At 39.1% G+C, this 15,935-nt stretch overlaps 2 protein-coding genes across 3 annotated transcripts; both read right to left on the reverse strand.

The window, feature by feature from the left end:
• Positions 1-5,011: 5,011 nt before the first annotated feature.
• rnaseh2a (ribonuclease H2, subunit A) lies at positions 5,012-8,261 on the reverse strand. Of its 2 annotated transcripts, none has more exons than XM_044115071.1 (9): positions 8,158-8,261; positions 7,819-7,947; positions 7,305-7,376; positions 7,028-7,154; positions 6,857-6,944; positions 6,556-6,693; positions 5,790-5,877; positions 5,526-5,649; positions 5,012-5,340 (listed from the first exon to the last, which is right to left on the reverse strand). In XM_044115071.1, exons 2-9 carry the CDS (start codon positions 7,943-7,945, stop codon positions 5,187-5,189), a joined length of 918 nt encoding a protein of 305 aa, XP_043971006.1. In that variant the 5' UTR covers positions 7,946-7,947; positions 8,158-8,261; the 3' UTR covers positions 5,012-5,186. The 2 variants fall into 2 exon arrangements, with proteins under 2 accessions (XP_043971006.1, XP_043971007.1); XM_044115072.1 differs by having other exon boundaries at positions 7,819-7,950; positions 8,158-8,249.
• A 1,198-nt stretch (positions 8,262-9,459) lies between these two features.
• On the reverse strand, positions 9,460-13,669 carry LOC122830065 (transcription factor Sox-10-like). The gene is made up of 4 exons (XM_044115113.1): positions 13,569-13,669; positions 12,581-13,290; positions 12,063-12,337; positions 9,460-11,564 (listed from the first exon to the last, which is right to left on the reverse strand). Exons 2-4 carry the CDS (start codon positions 13,021-13,023, stop codon positions 10,777-10,779), a joined length of 1,506 nt encoding a protein of 501 aa, XP_043971048.1. The 5' UTR covers positions 13,024-13,290; positions 13,569-13,669; the 3' UTR covers positions 9,460-10,776.
• Between the last annotated feature and the right edge of the window lie 2,266 nt (positions 13,670-15,935).

Here is a 15,935-nt window from a genome sequence, read left to right on the forward strand (position 1 = left end):
TGTTTTGAACTGTTCAATTTAAATATTCAAGCTAATCTAAACTGAATATGGGACAAAACATTTAGTTTTATCAAAGTGTATTCACACCTTTGCAAACTCTGTTGCAAATGTGGAGCTTAGAGTTATTTCCAAAATAATAACTCTAAACCCCTTGAGCTATTTTGGAAAGAACAAGCAAAAAAAAAAAAAAAAAAAAAAAAAAAATCCTATCATTTGATGATCATGCAATTCTTCCATAAAATCCTATAAACAGACAGCAAAGTTTGTTTTTTAATGCAATAAAATATGGGAAAAATCCATTAGTATGAATACTTTTGCTCAATCTAAAGTGATACAGATGACACAGAAGTAACACAAATACCAATGAAAAAAATGAAAACTACGGGTGGCTCCAGGTGTGGATCTTTGAAATATTTTATATTTATGAAATATAATATACTTTAAAATTGCCCACTGCTCTTGTTTCTCTAAGACCAGATGAGACCTATGAGAGACCAGTTCTGACAGAACGAAGAAACTTTGCTGCAGTTACCACTGAAGTTACTGTACTATAAAAGCATTGGATACCTTTAAAGATAACCTGTACACGGGTTCAGGGAGAATATTTGCGGTGAAGAATATTCAGGCTACTCAAACATTAAGGCTCCTTGAAATATGGCTGTATTCAAAATGCTTATCAATGGTTTACAAGCTTTCATGGATGCTACTGCATGTGACACTCAACAAACCCTGTGTAATGAATATTAATTAAAACTGAAGCGGTGAGTTATGTGCTGAATTGTCATTAAATCTTTAGACTGGATGAGGCCAATATAAATGCAGAGAGGCCGACTCCGCAATTTAATGAAGAATCCTCAAAGGTCACTCATGCAGACAATGGCATTTATAAAACAATTTGCATCCAAAGCTTTTATTAGGATGGCAAAGGTTGTTTTATCAAACTATTTTGGAAATACTCTTCTGTTCTCTTATCATCTCTTTTCTGATATTTTAAAAAACAGTATAAAATCTATTTATCCTTAATGTTTGTGTTATGATTCAAAGTTCTTCAATATTTAATTTGCAAGGCTATGTTTTTAAAGGGGTGTGTATTAACACACCTACAACAGAGTTAATAGTTTTCTGTTGACACACAGTACTTCTCTGAGTGCAATGTCTGTGGGTGTATGTGTGTGTATGTATATGCACTTTTCAGTATATTACTTCTAAAACAAAATCATTTGAGCTTTTTTTCATCATTTTAAATACAACCTGGTAATCATCATGATTGTTTATGTAAATGGTTTTCTTTGTTCTTGTTGTTTAAAAAAAAAAAGCTTATTTGTCTGGAGCAACCACTTTGACTCCGGATTTCATTCATTGATTAAAAGCCTGTGTGTCCGAGTTGGAAAAGAACAAGTTTAATCCCATTAGTCCCATCGTACGGGAGTCTTAAAAAGAAACTGGAACTATCTGTAACAACTTACTGGATTAGAACCCTTCCTGAACTCATGTAATCTGGATGACTCTGGGGCTCCAATTATGTTACACCTAGTCAAAAAAACTTGTGGTTTTAGTTGAACTCAACTTTATTTATGATATAGATGAAAGCTTTTTCCTAGCTGGTAACTCAGTAACTTTTAACAAGTGCTCAGATGTCAAACCACATCAGTTATTCCCTATAAATAGTAAAGCTTAAATGTCTGTGGCAAGTAGATCCGTAACTAATTCAGGAACGAGTAGCTTGTTGGTATTTTTCCACATTCAGCGTTTGAAATCTCAGTGGGAGCAAAAACTGCCAAAATCACACTGTCAAAGTGAAATATTTAAAGTGTTCATGCTATTTGATAACATTTAAAAACAAATCATATTCATCCTCAGTACAACTTTCACCTATTTAAAAAAAATATGTTTTCATGGCACCCAGGGCTGAGAATCCACTCAATGACCACTGTTTGCAGGGTTGTAACCTCTCTATATATATTGCACCTGCTCTACAAATGAGTCATATGTTGCACCTGTGTAACAGTGCACTTGTTTTATATAACCTAAACACTGTTACACCTGGAATTGACTTTTTACAAAGAAGTTTGTAGAGCATCAATAACATTTGTAGAGCATCAATAACATAACAAGGTCCAGTTAATTATGGACCTTTTTCATAATTAATTGTGTTGCAACCCCAAACTTTATGTAGTTTAACAATGTAGACTAACTACAGTCTACATTGTTAAACTGTTAAAATAGTGGATCGTGAATACACAATCCACTATTTTAACTATTAAATATCATCCAAAATAGTGGATGGTCACGATGTCCTGGCTGGTAGTTTAAAATGACTCACATTTATCACAGTTGCATCTCTTAACAGATTAGCATTAAGTTATTATTATCATTATAAGCAAAATTGCTGAAAAGGTTTCAAAATACTATTTTGTTTTGACAAATACATGTGAACGTACAGAGACATGACATCCTTTGCTGCTATTTTTGAGCTATTTTAACTTTACTTTCAGTGCTATCTTAATAGCAAAGAATGCTCCATCTAATAAGATTTATTTACCTGTAATAAATAGATCTGGTTCAGGGAGTCTTTGGTAAAAATTGTTCATTGACATTTAAAGTGGAAAGTTTGCTATTGTCAATGTTCAGAAAAAGTCCAGTTGCTTTGGAACAATGTCAGGATGATCTAATAGTATTACATTACTCACTCGTAAGCTGAGATAGATAACCAGCTTAGCCCATGGTAGGCTATTGGGCTAACTATTTCTGATCCCATTGACGTTGCAGGAAGCCAGGCTTAAAAGAATAAGAGGAGTAGTCTCAGAAGGTTATAAAAGGATGCACAAAAAGGGTTTGAGGTAGATGCCAGATTATACGTGTCCTATTCAGACCTGAAGTAGGGAGGCGAGTACACAGAGCTCCAGAAACTTCCTGGTGAGGCCCCAGCACGCCCTGAGCTCCCCACCCCAACTTCAGCTTTCTTCCACCCAGCCACAATCTGTAAACATGGATCCTGCAGCTCAGACGCTGAACGCCAGCGCAGACTTACACAGAGAGGCCTTCCCCAGGAGAGCCATGCGAGCGGCACCCAGAGGAGTTTCATCTCATTTTGTGGGGACTTCAATTGTGATCCTGTCTTCGTTTGCTGTCTCCGCCTTAGCTATGAACTGTGGGAAGAGGATCCAGGAGTCGAGACAAAAACCTCATGGAAGCTAACACACCTGGACTGATGAATATGCCTTCAATAGCTACCACGAGTTAAGAGTTTTAACAATTTCGATTTTTTTTTTTTTTTTTTTTTGCAAAGCAATAGTATCTGGCTCTTGTGGTCAGCTTTCTCATGTCCTTGTACCATAAAGTGTGGTTGTATGTTTAGCATGAGGCATCTTAATGAATAGTCTGAGGAACCAGAAGTATGTGAGACCTCTAGTGGAACCTCTTTGAAACTCCTCTGGCTTCCACCAAGGAGTTTTGTTGAACTGGTGCTGATATCAGAAAGGTGGAAAAAAATATGCAGTAATATCAAGAAGCCTCTTCCAAATGTTACCTCAGATTTGTTGTCATACTGATGAAAACAACATTTAAAACTAGAAAAAAAGATGGCTCTGCTCAGAGGGTGCAGAAAGGTGAAAGGTGCAAATGTTAGAATGTGTGGCCTACAGAAAGAAAGATAGCATGCAATACATCTTTAAGGTCTGTTTGGATCTGAATAATTTTATACACCTTCAGGTGCACTTTATATATTTTATTAACAGAAAATCCTCTAGGGCACATTTAACATTGGACTTTAATCGTTTTGTAGAATCCCATTCAACATAATCATTATAACTTTGTATTTTAGCTGTCTTTTCCCTAAGAAGGAAAGTATTAGAGGTATTGTGTACTAGAAGACCTGCAAGTTGTTGTCTCTGGTTTGATGAATGAAAAATAAAATGTTTCCCTATTGAAACTAGGCATGGATTGGTTTCTAATATCAAGGTGAAATTTAAAAGTCACAATATCATCTGCAATATCATCCCTACAGAACCAAGTACTTTTAACAATATACCAGAAAAAGTGTCAAAATGACAGAAGTTTTCTTTGGATGTATGGGGCACAGAGTAATGCAACAACGACACTTCCTCACCTGCTGCTGCGCTCTAACAGTCAGCTCTTCGTAACTTCTCAACTTTTCTTTTAGATTCCAGAAAGAGAAATTTTGCAGCTGGAAATAATTCAAGGTAAGAAGAACAAGGAGAGTCAAAGTGGAACTGATCACTCTTTTCAACGCTGTTCTCGAACTACGAAACAGCAAATTTTAAACTCACAAAGCAAGGCACAGAGCTCACCTAATGGTGGATGGTTATATTTGTGTTATTCCTTAAAACTACATAGTGGCAGAAAAACATTTCTGTGCGATATTTTTGTACAAAATTTCTTTTGCAATACTATTAAACCAGAAGTGTTCAAAATGCGACCCACGGGTCATTTGGACTCTCAACTGATTCAAGAATATGACAAATATGGTCACCCATAACATGAGGATGTTTTTTTATTTTTTCCTTAGAGCAAAATTTTTGACATATTAAAATCTTAAAAGGAAACATGTAGGGAAAAACACATGGTATTTATCTTTTACTTATTTTCTTTTTAATTGATCCATCGATTAAATGGATGGATGAACCTGGATATTTGGGGGCCCTACTTTACCATAACAGTTAGATACTCAAAATCGAATTCTATATCTTATGCATAACATTTAACCTCTACATTCATGATAGATTCCTGGGCACACACTAAACATACTGAATGAATGAATATGTGGGGATGGGTAAATGCGAGCACAGATGAGATTGTGATGCAAGACACTTTGAGTAACCTGATTGGCTAAAAAAAGAGCTATAGAATTACAGTCCTTTTATCTTTTGTTGGTGTATATTGCGTTTTGCTTGAAACTTAAGCTCTACAGTGCTCCAAACCTGAGTCTTTACATAAAATATACTGTGACCAGGTGCTCAGTGAACTTTTTTGAACAAGAATCTGGAGAAAGCATGTTTAACACAGTATTTTATTTATTAAAATAATATCAAAGACTGCAGTTTAGATCATGAATAAATCAGCTAATGATAATTTTTCACACTCTGAACATCTTAGTTATTTGTGCAGCTGGAGAATACTCTCCAAATGAGCCTATAATGTCCAGAGTCACATGATCTGATGCCTTTTCAGAGTAACTTTAAACTCTTCAGCTTCCTCTCTGAGAAGAAACGGTGTGTCTGCTGAGCTCTGTCGCCTTCTGCCGATGCGCTGAAGTAAGACAACATGGAACGGTTGTTCTGCCGCTGAGCCGCCTTCTCCCCATCCTCTTCATCATCATCCCTAAGTACACAGATTAAAAAGGGTTTCTGTTGATAAAGTGGTTAGAGCTTGTCTCCTGATGTCAAAGGATTTTCACAGACCTAATGTGTGATCTGTAAATCAAAGGATTTAAGGTTTCCACTAAGTTTTATTTTTATCTTCAAACAATTTTCCTTATGCTTGGAAAAAGTCCTCAAGCTCCTCACCAGTGTACAGGCGCTGCCTTGCTGTCCATGAGAGTCTGAGCCGTGCTCCAGCTGAATCTGACAAACTGAGGATAACCAAACACAGGGTCCAGGTACTTCAGCAGCCACTCTTTAGTTTTGGGATCTAGCAACAGAAAACAGAAAGTTTTGACATCATTTTCCCACTTTGGCCTTCTTTTAGAGACAAATCTCTAAATCCATGCAGCACACTGAGAATATGTGAAAATATGTACAAAAGCACTTTAACATGTCGAACGTTGTTACCATTGGGATATCCTGAACCATAATCTGTATCTATCTCCCCCAGGTCTTCTGCAAAGTTCCAGCCTTTCACAACGCGATCTCTGGCAACCTGAAAACCACAACCAGAACTTTCACTGTGAAAATAAAGTAGGAAAACACAACTATAAAAGTACAGCTCATAGCCTTAGAGAGACCAATAACTGTTGCTACTCATTTCAGAAAGTGGAACTCGTGGATTCATTAGTCAGGGAATTTTATTCAAATTTGCACCACCAGGTCTTTGCTACATGATTGGATGGGTGACAGAAACCTGCAGTATGTTATTAGCAGTGCAGTTTTTCTTGTATCTTACCAAACAAGAACATTGATGCTGGTGAACATGGAGTATCTTCATGTACAAACAGACATAAAAACAGAAGAATGCCAGCAGCGGCAGGAAAAAGCAGCTGCGGGACAAGAAGGAAAAGAGGAAAATAGCGAAAGCTAAACCTTCAAAAGGAGGTCAATGTGAGGCAACAATAAAAAACATCCCTGTGATGAAGCAGCAAAGGAAATTGCATGTCTTAAAATTGATTGGGAAAAGTTTTATCATTTAGACAACACTTGTATTATACAAATATAAAATAACATTTCTACCCAGAAGAGATTTAGATTTCCAAGGAAGCGTGGTGATTTTTGCATTATCTTTAGAAATGTTCTGGAAATTATGTCAAACAAACTAGAAATAGGACGAGACATGATCAACGAGAAGAAAAAAAAGGACAGCAATGCATATTGGCTGACTGACCTTTGCACAGATGCTGGCGGCGCTGACAACAGGAAAGAGGGAGTCGGCTTTAGGCCTCACAGTCACCTGGATACCAGGGAACCGCTGGGACAGCTTCTCCTCATACTTCTCTGCTGGTCCGACTGTGTCCACGTACACCTGAGAAGCATCGGAGAGACAGAACCGATGTATCGATATGGAGTAAAAAGGGAAAAATAGAGAAGGGAAAATGGCATATAATAAAGCATCAAGCTGCAGGTGCTCTGCGGATATTCAGAACTACGTTGAAGGAAAGAAACTGTTTGGTGTAATGTTTACAAACCTCTTTAAGCTGTACTCCACTGTCCAAGGCATACTGAATCAGACAAATGGCTGTATCATGTGACAAGGCATTCAGGTTGTATTTTGTCCTTAAACCAAAATTAAAAACAATGTTATTGTGTGTGTAATTACCATCACAGGCTGGCACATATATGAGCTCAATGTGCCCTACCTTTGCAACATGCTAGTGGAGATCATGTTGGGTGAAAGAATCTGCAAAGCCCAGCCTATGTAGCTTTCTGCTTCATCCAGTTTTTGGAACAGATTCTCTCTTTCAGCCTCATTTAGCGTCTTTGAATCTAACCAAAGACAAAGAAACATTTTATTAAAAGATGAAATGCTTCAGATTGAGGCTTTTTAAAGAACGATGTGTGTGTGTGTGAGGAAATATAGCAAATAAACTCAGTTTAAACGAGTACTATTCTTTCGAGGAGAAAAAGGAGGATTACCTGCTACTTTCAGATTCTTCAGCTCCTCCTTTTTTGAAACAGGACAAAAACAAATCCCGTACACCATCGGTCCTGAATCCGAAAAAGAACATTGTAAGTATTCAAAGAAATATATATATAATTAGGATCAGGGTGAAGTATTTGATGCTGTAGTTGTTTGTTGAGAACATACTTTTACATGTAGTTCGTAAGGATGCTATTTTACAAGAAAATGCTTTTAATTAAGTTATGCATTTATTGTTTCCCCCAGAAACTTAACACCCTGGTGCATAATTAAGTAATACACAGGAAAGCTACTAAGTACAGAGGATGTCACGATTTGATGTTACTCGGTTTCAAATTTCTATTTTTAACCCATTAATAATATTCTACATGCTTGTTAACCCAAATGTCCAACTAGGGACAGTCACTGTAAACTGGCTCTAGCTTTGAATGCTTTTATATTTGGTATTTGCTAATACTTAACACTTGTCCCAATACAAATAAGCAGATAAATAATGAAATGATAACTCACCGAGTACAGGACCTCTGCCTGCCTCATCCACTCCCAGGCAGCAGTCCTCCGTCCTGCACACATCAGGAATCCGAGAGGCCAGCCTGCAGCTGCCAGAGTTGTCCGCTTCAAACTGTTTCAGGTCCATTGCTGCTGATTGAACGGACCCAATCGTTAAAATAAAAAGTATACAACGGCGTCCTGATGAAATCCAAACATTACCACGAGGGGGTCTAAGGTTAGCTCAGTGCTACATGCTGCTACAGCACAGATAAAAACAAAGTTTTTCAAGAGGACTGTGGATAAACTATTAGTTCCCTCGTTTCTAAATAAGTCAACAATAACACAAGTAACCCTGACCTGCTCAGACGGTGGTTGTGCCGCTCTCCTCTTCACTTCCACCGAAGCTTTGCCGCCCCTATTTAGAATTTTCAGGCAAATTACTGCCACCACCTGGACTGGAGGTGGACTTGCACGCATTCTTGGTTCAAAACATCGTTCTTCAAATATGAAGCGAGCCGTGGGTATAGTAACTAGTTACATTTACTCGGTAATTGAGAAAAATTTTAAAAATTATAAATTTTTTCAGGTTAAAGTAATTTGTGTTTTTACTTGGAAGGTTTGGGAGGTTCTGTTTTTTTTTTTTTGTTTTTTCAAATTGACCACCTTTATTTTGATTTTTCTTTTCTAAAGCTACCTGTCTCTTCTCTTTTAATGTGGAAAACGACACAATTTACATATTCTTTTTACTCAATTTTGAATTTTCTCTTTTAGCTTTTAGCATAATATGCTAGAATGGTCTGATCAAAGTCCAAACTAAATACAATTAAAAATCTGTCTCTAAAACAGATGCACTCCATCCAATGTGACTGAGCTCTTTACAAATATAAGATGAGAATGTTAGCTTAAATATGCTAAGTTATATTCTCCTAAAAGCTGTAGCTATAACTGCAACAAAAGCAGTTTCTACAAAAAGTTGGGAAATTGAAATCAAATCAATGTAACTCTTCACATTTTCTTTGAAAACCATCTCTCAGTATCCTTTCACAATTTTTTTTTTATTTGCACTACTCTGCTTTGCGCCACAAACTGTGGAAAAGTTAAAGTGCTATTAGTATTTTAGAACTGCAATTCCATACTCTATGTCCAAAACTTTTTAAGTATAGAACCATGCTTACTAGGATTGCGTTCTGAAATATAGACCCAGCAGTGAACTTGACATTTGAATTTTGGATGCCCTCCTAATGAGTTTAAACTGCAGCTGAACGTGGAAGAAGGGAGGGAGCCTCAGGTGGAGAGGACGGGGCAGCGTGAGAGGAAAAGCCATGCACAAAAGTCCAAGTGTGCACCGGTTCCTGGGCTGAAATTGGCTTTGCCTCTGGCTCCTTGCACACTCCCTCCTTCTCTCTCTCTCCACATCCCTCTTGGCAACTGAAAGGCTCCCTTTGTGCCCCTCAGTAACACGCAGTCCCCAGCCGATTAAACGTGGGGAATTAGTAGTCAATTTTAGCCTCACACCACACACACAAACACAGTAAACAGCTTAGGTTGGTGGGGCTCTGATTGTGTTGTTGTTACAGTTAACGCGTCAGCACCATGTTATTTATTTACTTTTTCACCCTTCACATACTTATTGCACAGAATAAGTCTCACACACAGTTCTTTTTTTTTTATAAATAAATTGATTTAATAGATGACAATAATATTTCAACATTGCTTTTTTGTAAGGAAGCAAAAATACTCGAGTGAGTGTATACCAAACACTTTACAAAACTAACCAGAATTATACAAAATGGAAGAAGCAAAGATGTGACACACAATGCATTATTACTCACATAAAAAAAGACAACTACATGTCAAAAGGGTCAGTATAAAACATTTGAGTCAAGTAATAAAGGCAAACTTGTGGTAATGACCGTTATTCAGGTTGATAAAGCGGGAGAGGGCTGCAAAGGTGTAAACTGAAGGTGAAGGCACAATTTTGGCTGACATGTAGAGCCTTGTCCATGTGATTCTAATCCTAAAGTAATACCCAGAGCTGGCCTGCTACCCCAAAAGATTTGGTTAAGACCTCTAGATCTTAATACAGGTGATGGATAAATCATCAAAGCGTTTGTCATTTAAAACTCAACAAAATGCTTTACTTTTGTTTTTTGTTTTTTTCAGGAATTCATGTGATCGCCACAAAGCAAACAGAACTGAGGTAAATCTCCAACGAGTCACACATGAAAATACTACATCTTTAAGAGCTCTCTTTCCCTGTCTTTTTCCTATTTTTTTCCCCACTATACACGCTTATTTAGTTCAGCAAAAATAGATCCAAAGGATGAAATATAGAGTGAGCTATCTACAGAATAAAAACAACAACAAAAGTTTCAGCTGTTCATTTTTGGCCATGAAAAAACAATCTTACATCTGAAATGAAACAGAATGTGCTTCTTCTTTTTTTCTCCATAGCAGTGGTGCCGATCAGTGAAGATAGTTACACCGTGATGAAAATAAATGTACTACTTGCATGAACACAAAAACACCAAAAAATCGTTTAGTTTGGTTAATAAAATTAGATTATGTCAGTCTAAAAACCTGTCACCTCCTGGTGTAATCAGAGTCAATCTTTAATCCAACACTAGTCCAATCCCAGCTCTCGCTCTACTGCTTGTAACATATATACAAGTGCTGTACATGACAAAGTAAAAAATAAAATAGGATGGCACACGTTTGTTAACATTGACGTGTTTTTGATTGGCTGTGGGCCCATGATTCGCATTTCATTCTGCATGAGTCTCTGTTTCGTGTTAGCTTTTGTGGACACTTTTTATCATGTTGGCTAAAAAAAAAGAAAAACAGAAAAAAACATGGTAAAAACCACTAATATGGCACAGATACACACATACAATTCATACACCCACATGTTTGCACACAGATATAAGAGATTCACTCACACACTTCCCATATTTCCCACTGCTCAGCTGCTCTGCCTCAAGGTCTTGTGAGCGTGGTGTAAACAGGCTGCTCCCAGTGTGTGGGGCTGTGAGAGGGCGCCACGCTGGAGGGGTCTCCTATGGTAGTGTACAGAGGCCTCTGTGTAGGGCCCATGTAGGAGAATGCTGAATACAGCCCTGGGGCCTGGCTGGAGTGGGTGTAGTATGCCCCGGGGGCTTGGTGGTCTCCGTACTCAAACTGAGCCCTGGAGGCCAGCGAAGGGAAAGCGGAGCCATAGTGGGGGAGGCTGAGCGGGGTGTAGGTGACGTGGGTACCTGAGGAGGGGGAGGATGAAGCCTCTGCATAGTGGCTAGCGGACGCAGACTCACTTTTGATGGGGGCCTTCGAAGGATCCGAGGACGAAGGAGAGGCCTGAGGCTGCTGCTGCTGTTTCGAGAGCCAAGCCGAGTGCCCGCTGGCTGCAGCCAGGGCGTAAGCGTAGGATGAGGCAGAGGAGCCCGCTGAGGGGGCCCCGGCGCCACTCTGTGGGTGACCATTTGGAGGGAGGTACTGGTCGAACTCGTTGACATCAAACGGCTCAATATTGGACATCACCTCATGACTGATTTCGCCAATATCCATGGTGCCGAAGTCAATGTGGGGTTTGGTGCTTGACGATGAAGGACCACCAGATGCCCCCTCAGCTCCAACTCCGAGGGTGCTCCTGGAACCCCCAGATCCTCCGCCCGCTCCTGTTCCGCCCTCCCTTTTGGCATCTGACAGTTTCCCAGACTGAAGCTCTGTCTTTGGGGTGGTGGGGGGTGTGGGTGGGCTGTGACCCTGACCTAGATACAGAGAAGAGAGACCAGCATTGTCAGGTGAACTTTGGCTTTGTTGTTGTTTTCATGTATTTTTGCAATGTACACTTTTTAAGCAATAGCTTGTATAGGTGTGTGACACTGGAAAGAATTGAGTTAATTTGGTTGAGGCGACTTCCATCTAAGCAACGTGAAAATGTATCTGAAAGTGAAGTGTAAAGAGAAGTCTACATAAAGACATCCATTAAGGTCTAAATACATATGAAAGGTAATTGAGGTGAATCATATTTCTAAACAAGCCTTGTGTCAGGGTTAAGGGTGTATGGTTAGGGTTTAAGTTGAGACTAAATTAGAACATGATGTATGTGCTGTAAAGTTTAATTATATATTTTACTTGGCTCTACATTGCTATCAAAGACATATCCATCAATGTCCATAACTTGGGAGATTTAGCTTTAACATATATCTCTTTAAATTTTGGTGACATATCTTGGCTTTGTGCACCAGGATTCAGGATCTACACACCTGTGGGATGATGGTGATGGTGGTGGTGGTGGTGGTGCAGGTCACCCAGGGGAGACCCAGCCCCACCATTGTGATCCAGGTGTAGGGTCTTGTAATGGGACTGGGAGTGGCTGGCCTCCCCTTCCCCCTGGCTGTCGGACTCACTGGCTGGGGTCAGTTTGCCATTTTTGCGTCTCCGGGGCTGGTACTTGTAGTCTGGGTAGTCCTTTTTGTGCTGTTTTCTCAGCCTCTCTGCCTCCTCGATGAATGGCCTCTTGTCGCTCTCGTTTAGCAGTCTGGGGGCGAGAAAAACAAGAACAGATAAAATCCTATACGTTTCTTGAGACCGATTAAGCACAACTTCTACAAATGTAAAATGAAACAACTCAAAATGTGAATGTCTTGTTATTATTTGTGACTCAAGATTAATACAGCTCGCGTGCAGTTTCTAAAATTTAAGCACACCATCATCCTTTTGCATTACATCCTGAAGGACATGAGTGATAGCAGGGCTTCTCTGCTCCTCCGCTCATACGAACCTCCACAGCTTGCCCAGGGTCTTGCTGAGCTCCGCGTTGTGTAGGTGGGGGTACTGATCTGCCAGCTTCCTCCTCGCGGCTTGCGCCCACACCATGAACGCGTTCATGGGCCTCTTCACGTGGGGCTTCGCCTTGTTCCCGTTGTTCACGCGCACCGGCATTGGCACGAGCGTCCAGTCGTATCCGTCCAACACCTGACTGACCGCCTCCCTGATCCCGATGGGGAAGCGATCGTCCTCCTCCTCCGACTTGGCCCTCGCTCTGCCTCCGTCCTCGCTGCCCGCATCCGCCACGCAGAGCGCGGTGAGCTGCTGAGGCGGGCCGCTCAGGGGAGAGTCCGGGCCGTGTGGCGCTCCGGGCTGACTCGGTGACAGCGAGTGGCCGTCATCTGACCCCACGGGACTCAGCTCTGATTCTGACAGGCTGTGCTCCTCTCCCGACATAGTTTATATATTTCTTCTTATATTATTATTATTTGTTTGTTTATTACACTGACAAGTGTAAAGAGATATGTACCCTTTAATGCAGTAGTAGGTTTTAAATTTTAAAAAAAATCTCTTTTATTCGATATGGACTTGTTAAAAAGTTTATAGTGTCACCAATTAATGATTAGTTGTGACTTTTCTTGGGAAAAGTCATAATTATGAGCCCAAATATCCTTTCTCGCTGTCGGGTCCGTTTTTATTTTTATTTTATTTTTTAAATAGCAGCTAAAATGAAACAAAAAAGAGAGGAAAGTTTAACTCGATTAAAAATCTGAAAATAAATGGTATAAAAGCTAAAATTTATATGTTTACCGTTTACTTCAGTCAATTATAACAGGTGAAATTTAACATCTCCAAAGATAATCCAAAAATTCTAATACAATTTTATGCTAAATACAAATTAATGGCAAATCTGTTTCAGTGTAAAGGACTATTGTACGTTACACATAAATATCGATATCATTTATGTCAGAAATGTTGCATTATAAAATTACATAACCTACCAATTTAGATGTCCAGTGGTGGTGTGTGTGGCTGACTGCGGAGCCGATGAATGGCTGCTCTGTGTGGCAACAGCGGAGCTTAAAGAGCGCCTTGTGAGAAGGACTGGGAGGAAAAAAAAGTGATTGAAACTGGAAAACATTCCCAAAGAGACAGCATTCCAGTACAGGGCTAATCCCCGCCCCTCGGGGCACAGTGCTGAGCTCTGATTGGTTCTTTAGTGACGTAGCTGTTGACTAAGTGGACCGAAACGCGTATCAGAGCTCAGTGCCCATCACTGTTGGATTTGCTGCAGAGGAGAGGTGAGATTTTTTACCTTGGAGTAGTTTAGATGAGTGTACAGTGCGCCCATTTAGAGGCAGGAGAAGGCCATCTTTGTTGGACGTGTTAACATGGTTCAAACAAATAAGCAATCGCGGGGAGAGTTATTGCTCAGTCATTTCCAGAAAAAATAAAAATAAAAAAATCAATCGTGAAATGCAGTGGGCCAACCGAAGTATTGTAGTACTTGGTACAATGAGCGTAGCTCCCAAATTTGCCACATCGATTAGGAAATGCTAAAGAAGTCCACACGGTTGTAAACATTTTGAGCCGACTTTCCCCAAACTTCCCGCATGCATCTGGAAAACTCAAAGGATGCATTTTCCATTTTCAGTTAGTAAATAGAAATCATAAAAGTTTGATGTACATTTGCATTTAGCCCAGGTAGTGATATCTCTGAATAAAATGTCCCCAAATCTGACACATTGACTTGGAAAACCCAAGAAAGTCTACATAGTTTTCAATTTACTTTTACAAATAAACATTTAAAAAGTGTGACCTGGATTTATATCTACACCCCTTTATTTGAGAACCCTGAAATAAAAACAAGTTAAACACATTTTGATGAAATGAGTTGGAAATCCAACTTTGCTTCCTTTCTTTTTTTGTTTCTTTAGTCCATGTAGTATGGCATTTATTTGTACAAAACTTTGTTTAATTCAAAACTCATAAATAAAATCTAGAGAAGTATGTAGAAGCAGAGTGGTGCCCATTTTATTTTAATGTAGAAATTATAAATAAATTCAATATGTTTAAATTCTTGGTTGTTTTATTGTTTCTAAAACTGTCATGTGGTTGGTATTTAATGTGTTTTTTTTAATGATCCCCAAGGTATACCCATTCTAGATTGCTCTTTAATGTTAAAATTCTTAGAAAATAAGAAATAGTGTAAAACAACTGTCTCTACAATACTGGAGAGATCTTTTTTACAAGTGGGTCACATTTATCTTCGACCTCTTTGAACATCTGTTCATTGAATCAAAATATAGAACCTATTTTGATACAGTGATAATAGTACCTAAATTTGATGCTATTTGTGAAGAATGTGCGTACATTAAGTATATTAAGCCTATCAAAAACTGTTATTGGATATTCTGTTATGTTGTTGATTTTTAAACGTTCATCTGCAATTTTTATAATACAAACAAGACAAAACGTCCCCTCCTTTGCTGCATTTCAACCAATCTCCTTTTGGATGAAGACGTGGAGACAGCTACAAGAAAAAAAAAAAAAAAAGAACAAACATTGACCCTAAACATTTTTTCCATAAAAGTGTCCAGTGGATTTCTATCTGGGTTCCTCTTTACTCTGATACCCCTAAATAAAATATAGAACCTATTTTGATACAGTGATAATAGTACCTAAATTTGATGCTATTTGTGAAGAATGTGCGTACATTAAGTATATTAAGCCTATCAAAAACTGTTATTGGATATTCTGTTATGTTGTTGATTTTTAAACGTTCATCTGCAATTTTTATAATACAAACAAGACAAAACGTCCCCTCCTTTGCTGCATTTCAACCAATCTCCCTTTTGGATGAAGACGTGGAGACAGCTACAAGAAAAAAAAAAAAAAAAAAAAAAAGAACAAATCACATTATTGACCCTAAACATATTGGATAGTATGTTCCGTAATGATTTCTTTTTAAAACTCCTTGTAAGTTCAGCAATTGATGATAAACCGTTCCGTCTGATGAGCATATCCCATCTGGATTTGGGCCTCGGAGGTGCTGATGGTGGTGCTTGGGCTTGAGGAAGATGCTGGTGGAGGGGAGGTGTGGGAGTGTGTGGGGGGGAAAACACCTTGCTTGCTTGCTGCACCCCGCCGGCTAAATTTCAGCGGCACTGAGATTCTGCGTGAGGCCTCTCAGGCTTGTGGAGTGAGTTGTGCTTTTAGTTTTGCTTATTTTCGTTCAGGTTGTTTCTGCAGGAAAGGGTTAGTATATATTCGTTTTGTTGTTGTTGTTGTTTTCTTTTCTGTGTGTTCGCAGATTGTTGAGGGCTGCGGTTTCGTGGAGGCTGTTTGGTTCATGCTCCTGGATGCGC

This window comes from Gambusia affinis, linkage group LG04, assembly GCF_019740435.1.
Source record: "Gambusia affinis linkage group LG04, SWU_Gaff_1.0, whole genome shotgun sequence".
Taxonomy (NCBI): Eukaryota; Metazoa; Chordata; class Actinopteri; order Cyprinodontiformes; family Poeciliidae; genus Gambusia; species Gambusia affinis.

Excerpts from the sequence above, each read along its gene's own strand:
- rnaseh2a (XM_044115071.1), bottom strand. The coding sequence starts at position 7,945 with ATGGACCTGAAACAGTTTGAAGCGGACAACTCTGGCAGCTGCAGGCTG. Across the intron at positions 7,377-7,818 it reads AGGCAGAGGTCCTGTACTCG|GACCGATGGTGTACGGGATT; the intron begins GTGAGTTATCAT and ends TTTCGGATTCAG. Across the intron at positions 5,341-5,525 it reads AAGGCAGCGCCTGTACACTG|GGATGATGATGAAGAGGATG; the intron begins GTGAGGAGCTTG and ends CTGTGTACTTAG.
- LOC122830065 (XM_044115113.1), bottom strand. The coding sequence starts at position 13,023 with ATGTCGGGAGAGGAGCACAGCCTGTCAGAATCAGAGCTGAGTCCCGTG. Across the intron at positions 12,338-12,580 it reads ACCCTGGGCAAGCTGTGGAG|ACTGCTAAACGAGAGCGACA; the intron begins GTTCGTATGAGC and ends TCTCGCCCCCAG. Across the intron at positions 11,565-12,062 it reads CCATCACCATCATCCCACAG|GTCAGGGTCACAGCCCACCC; the intron begins GTGTGTAGATCC and ends CTCTGTATCTAG.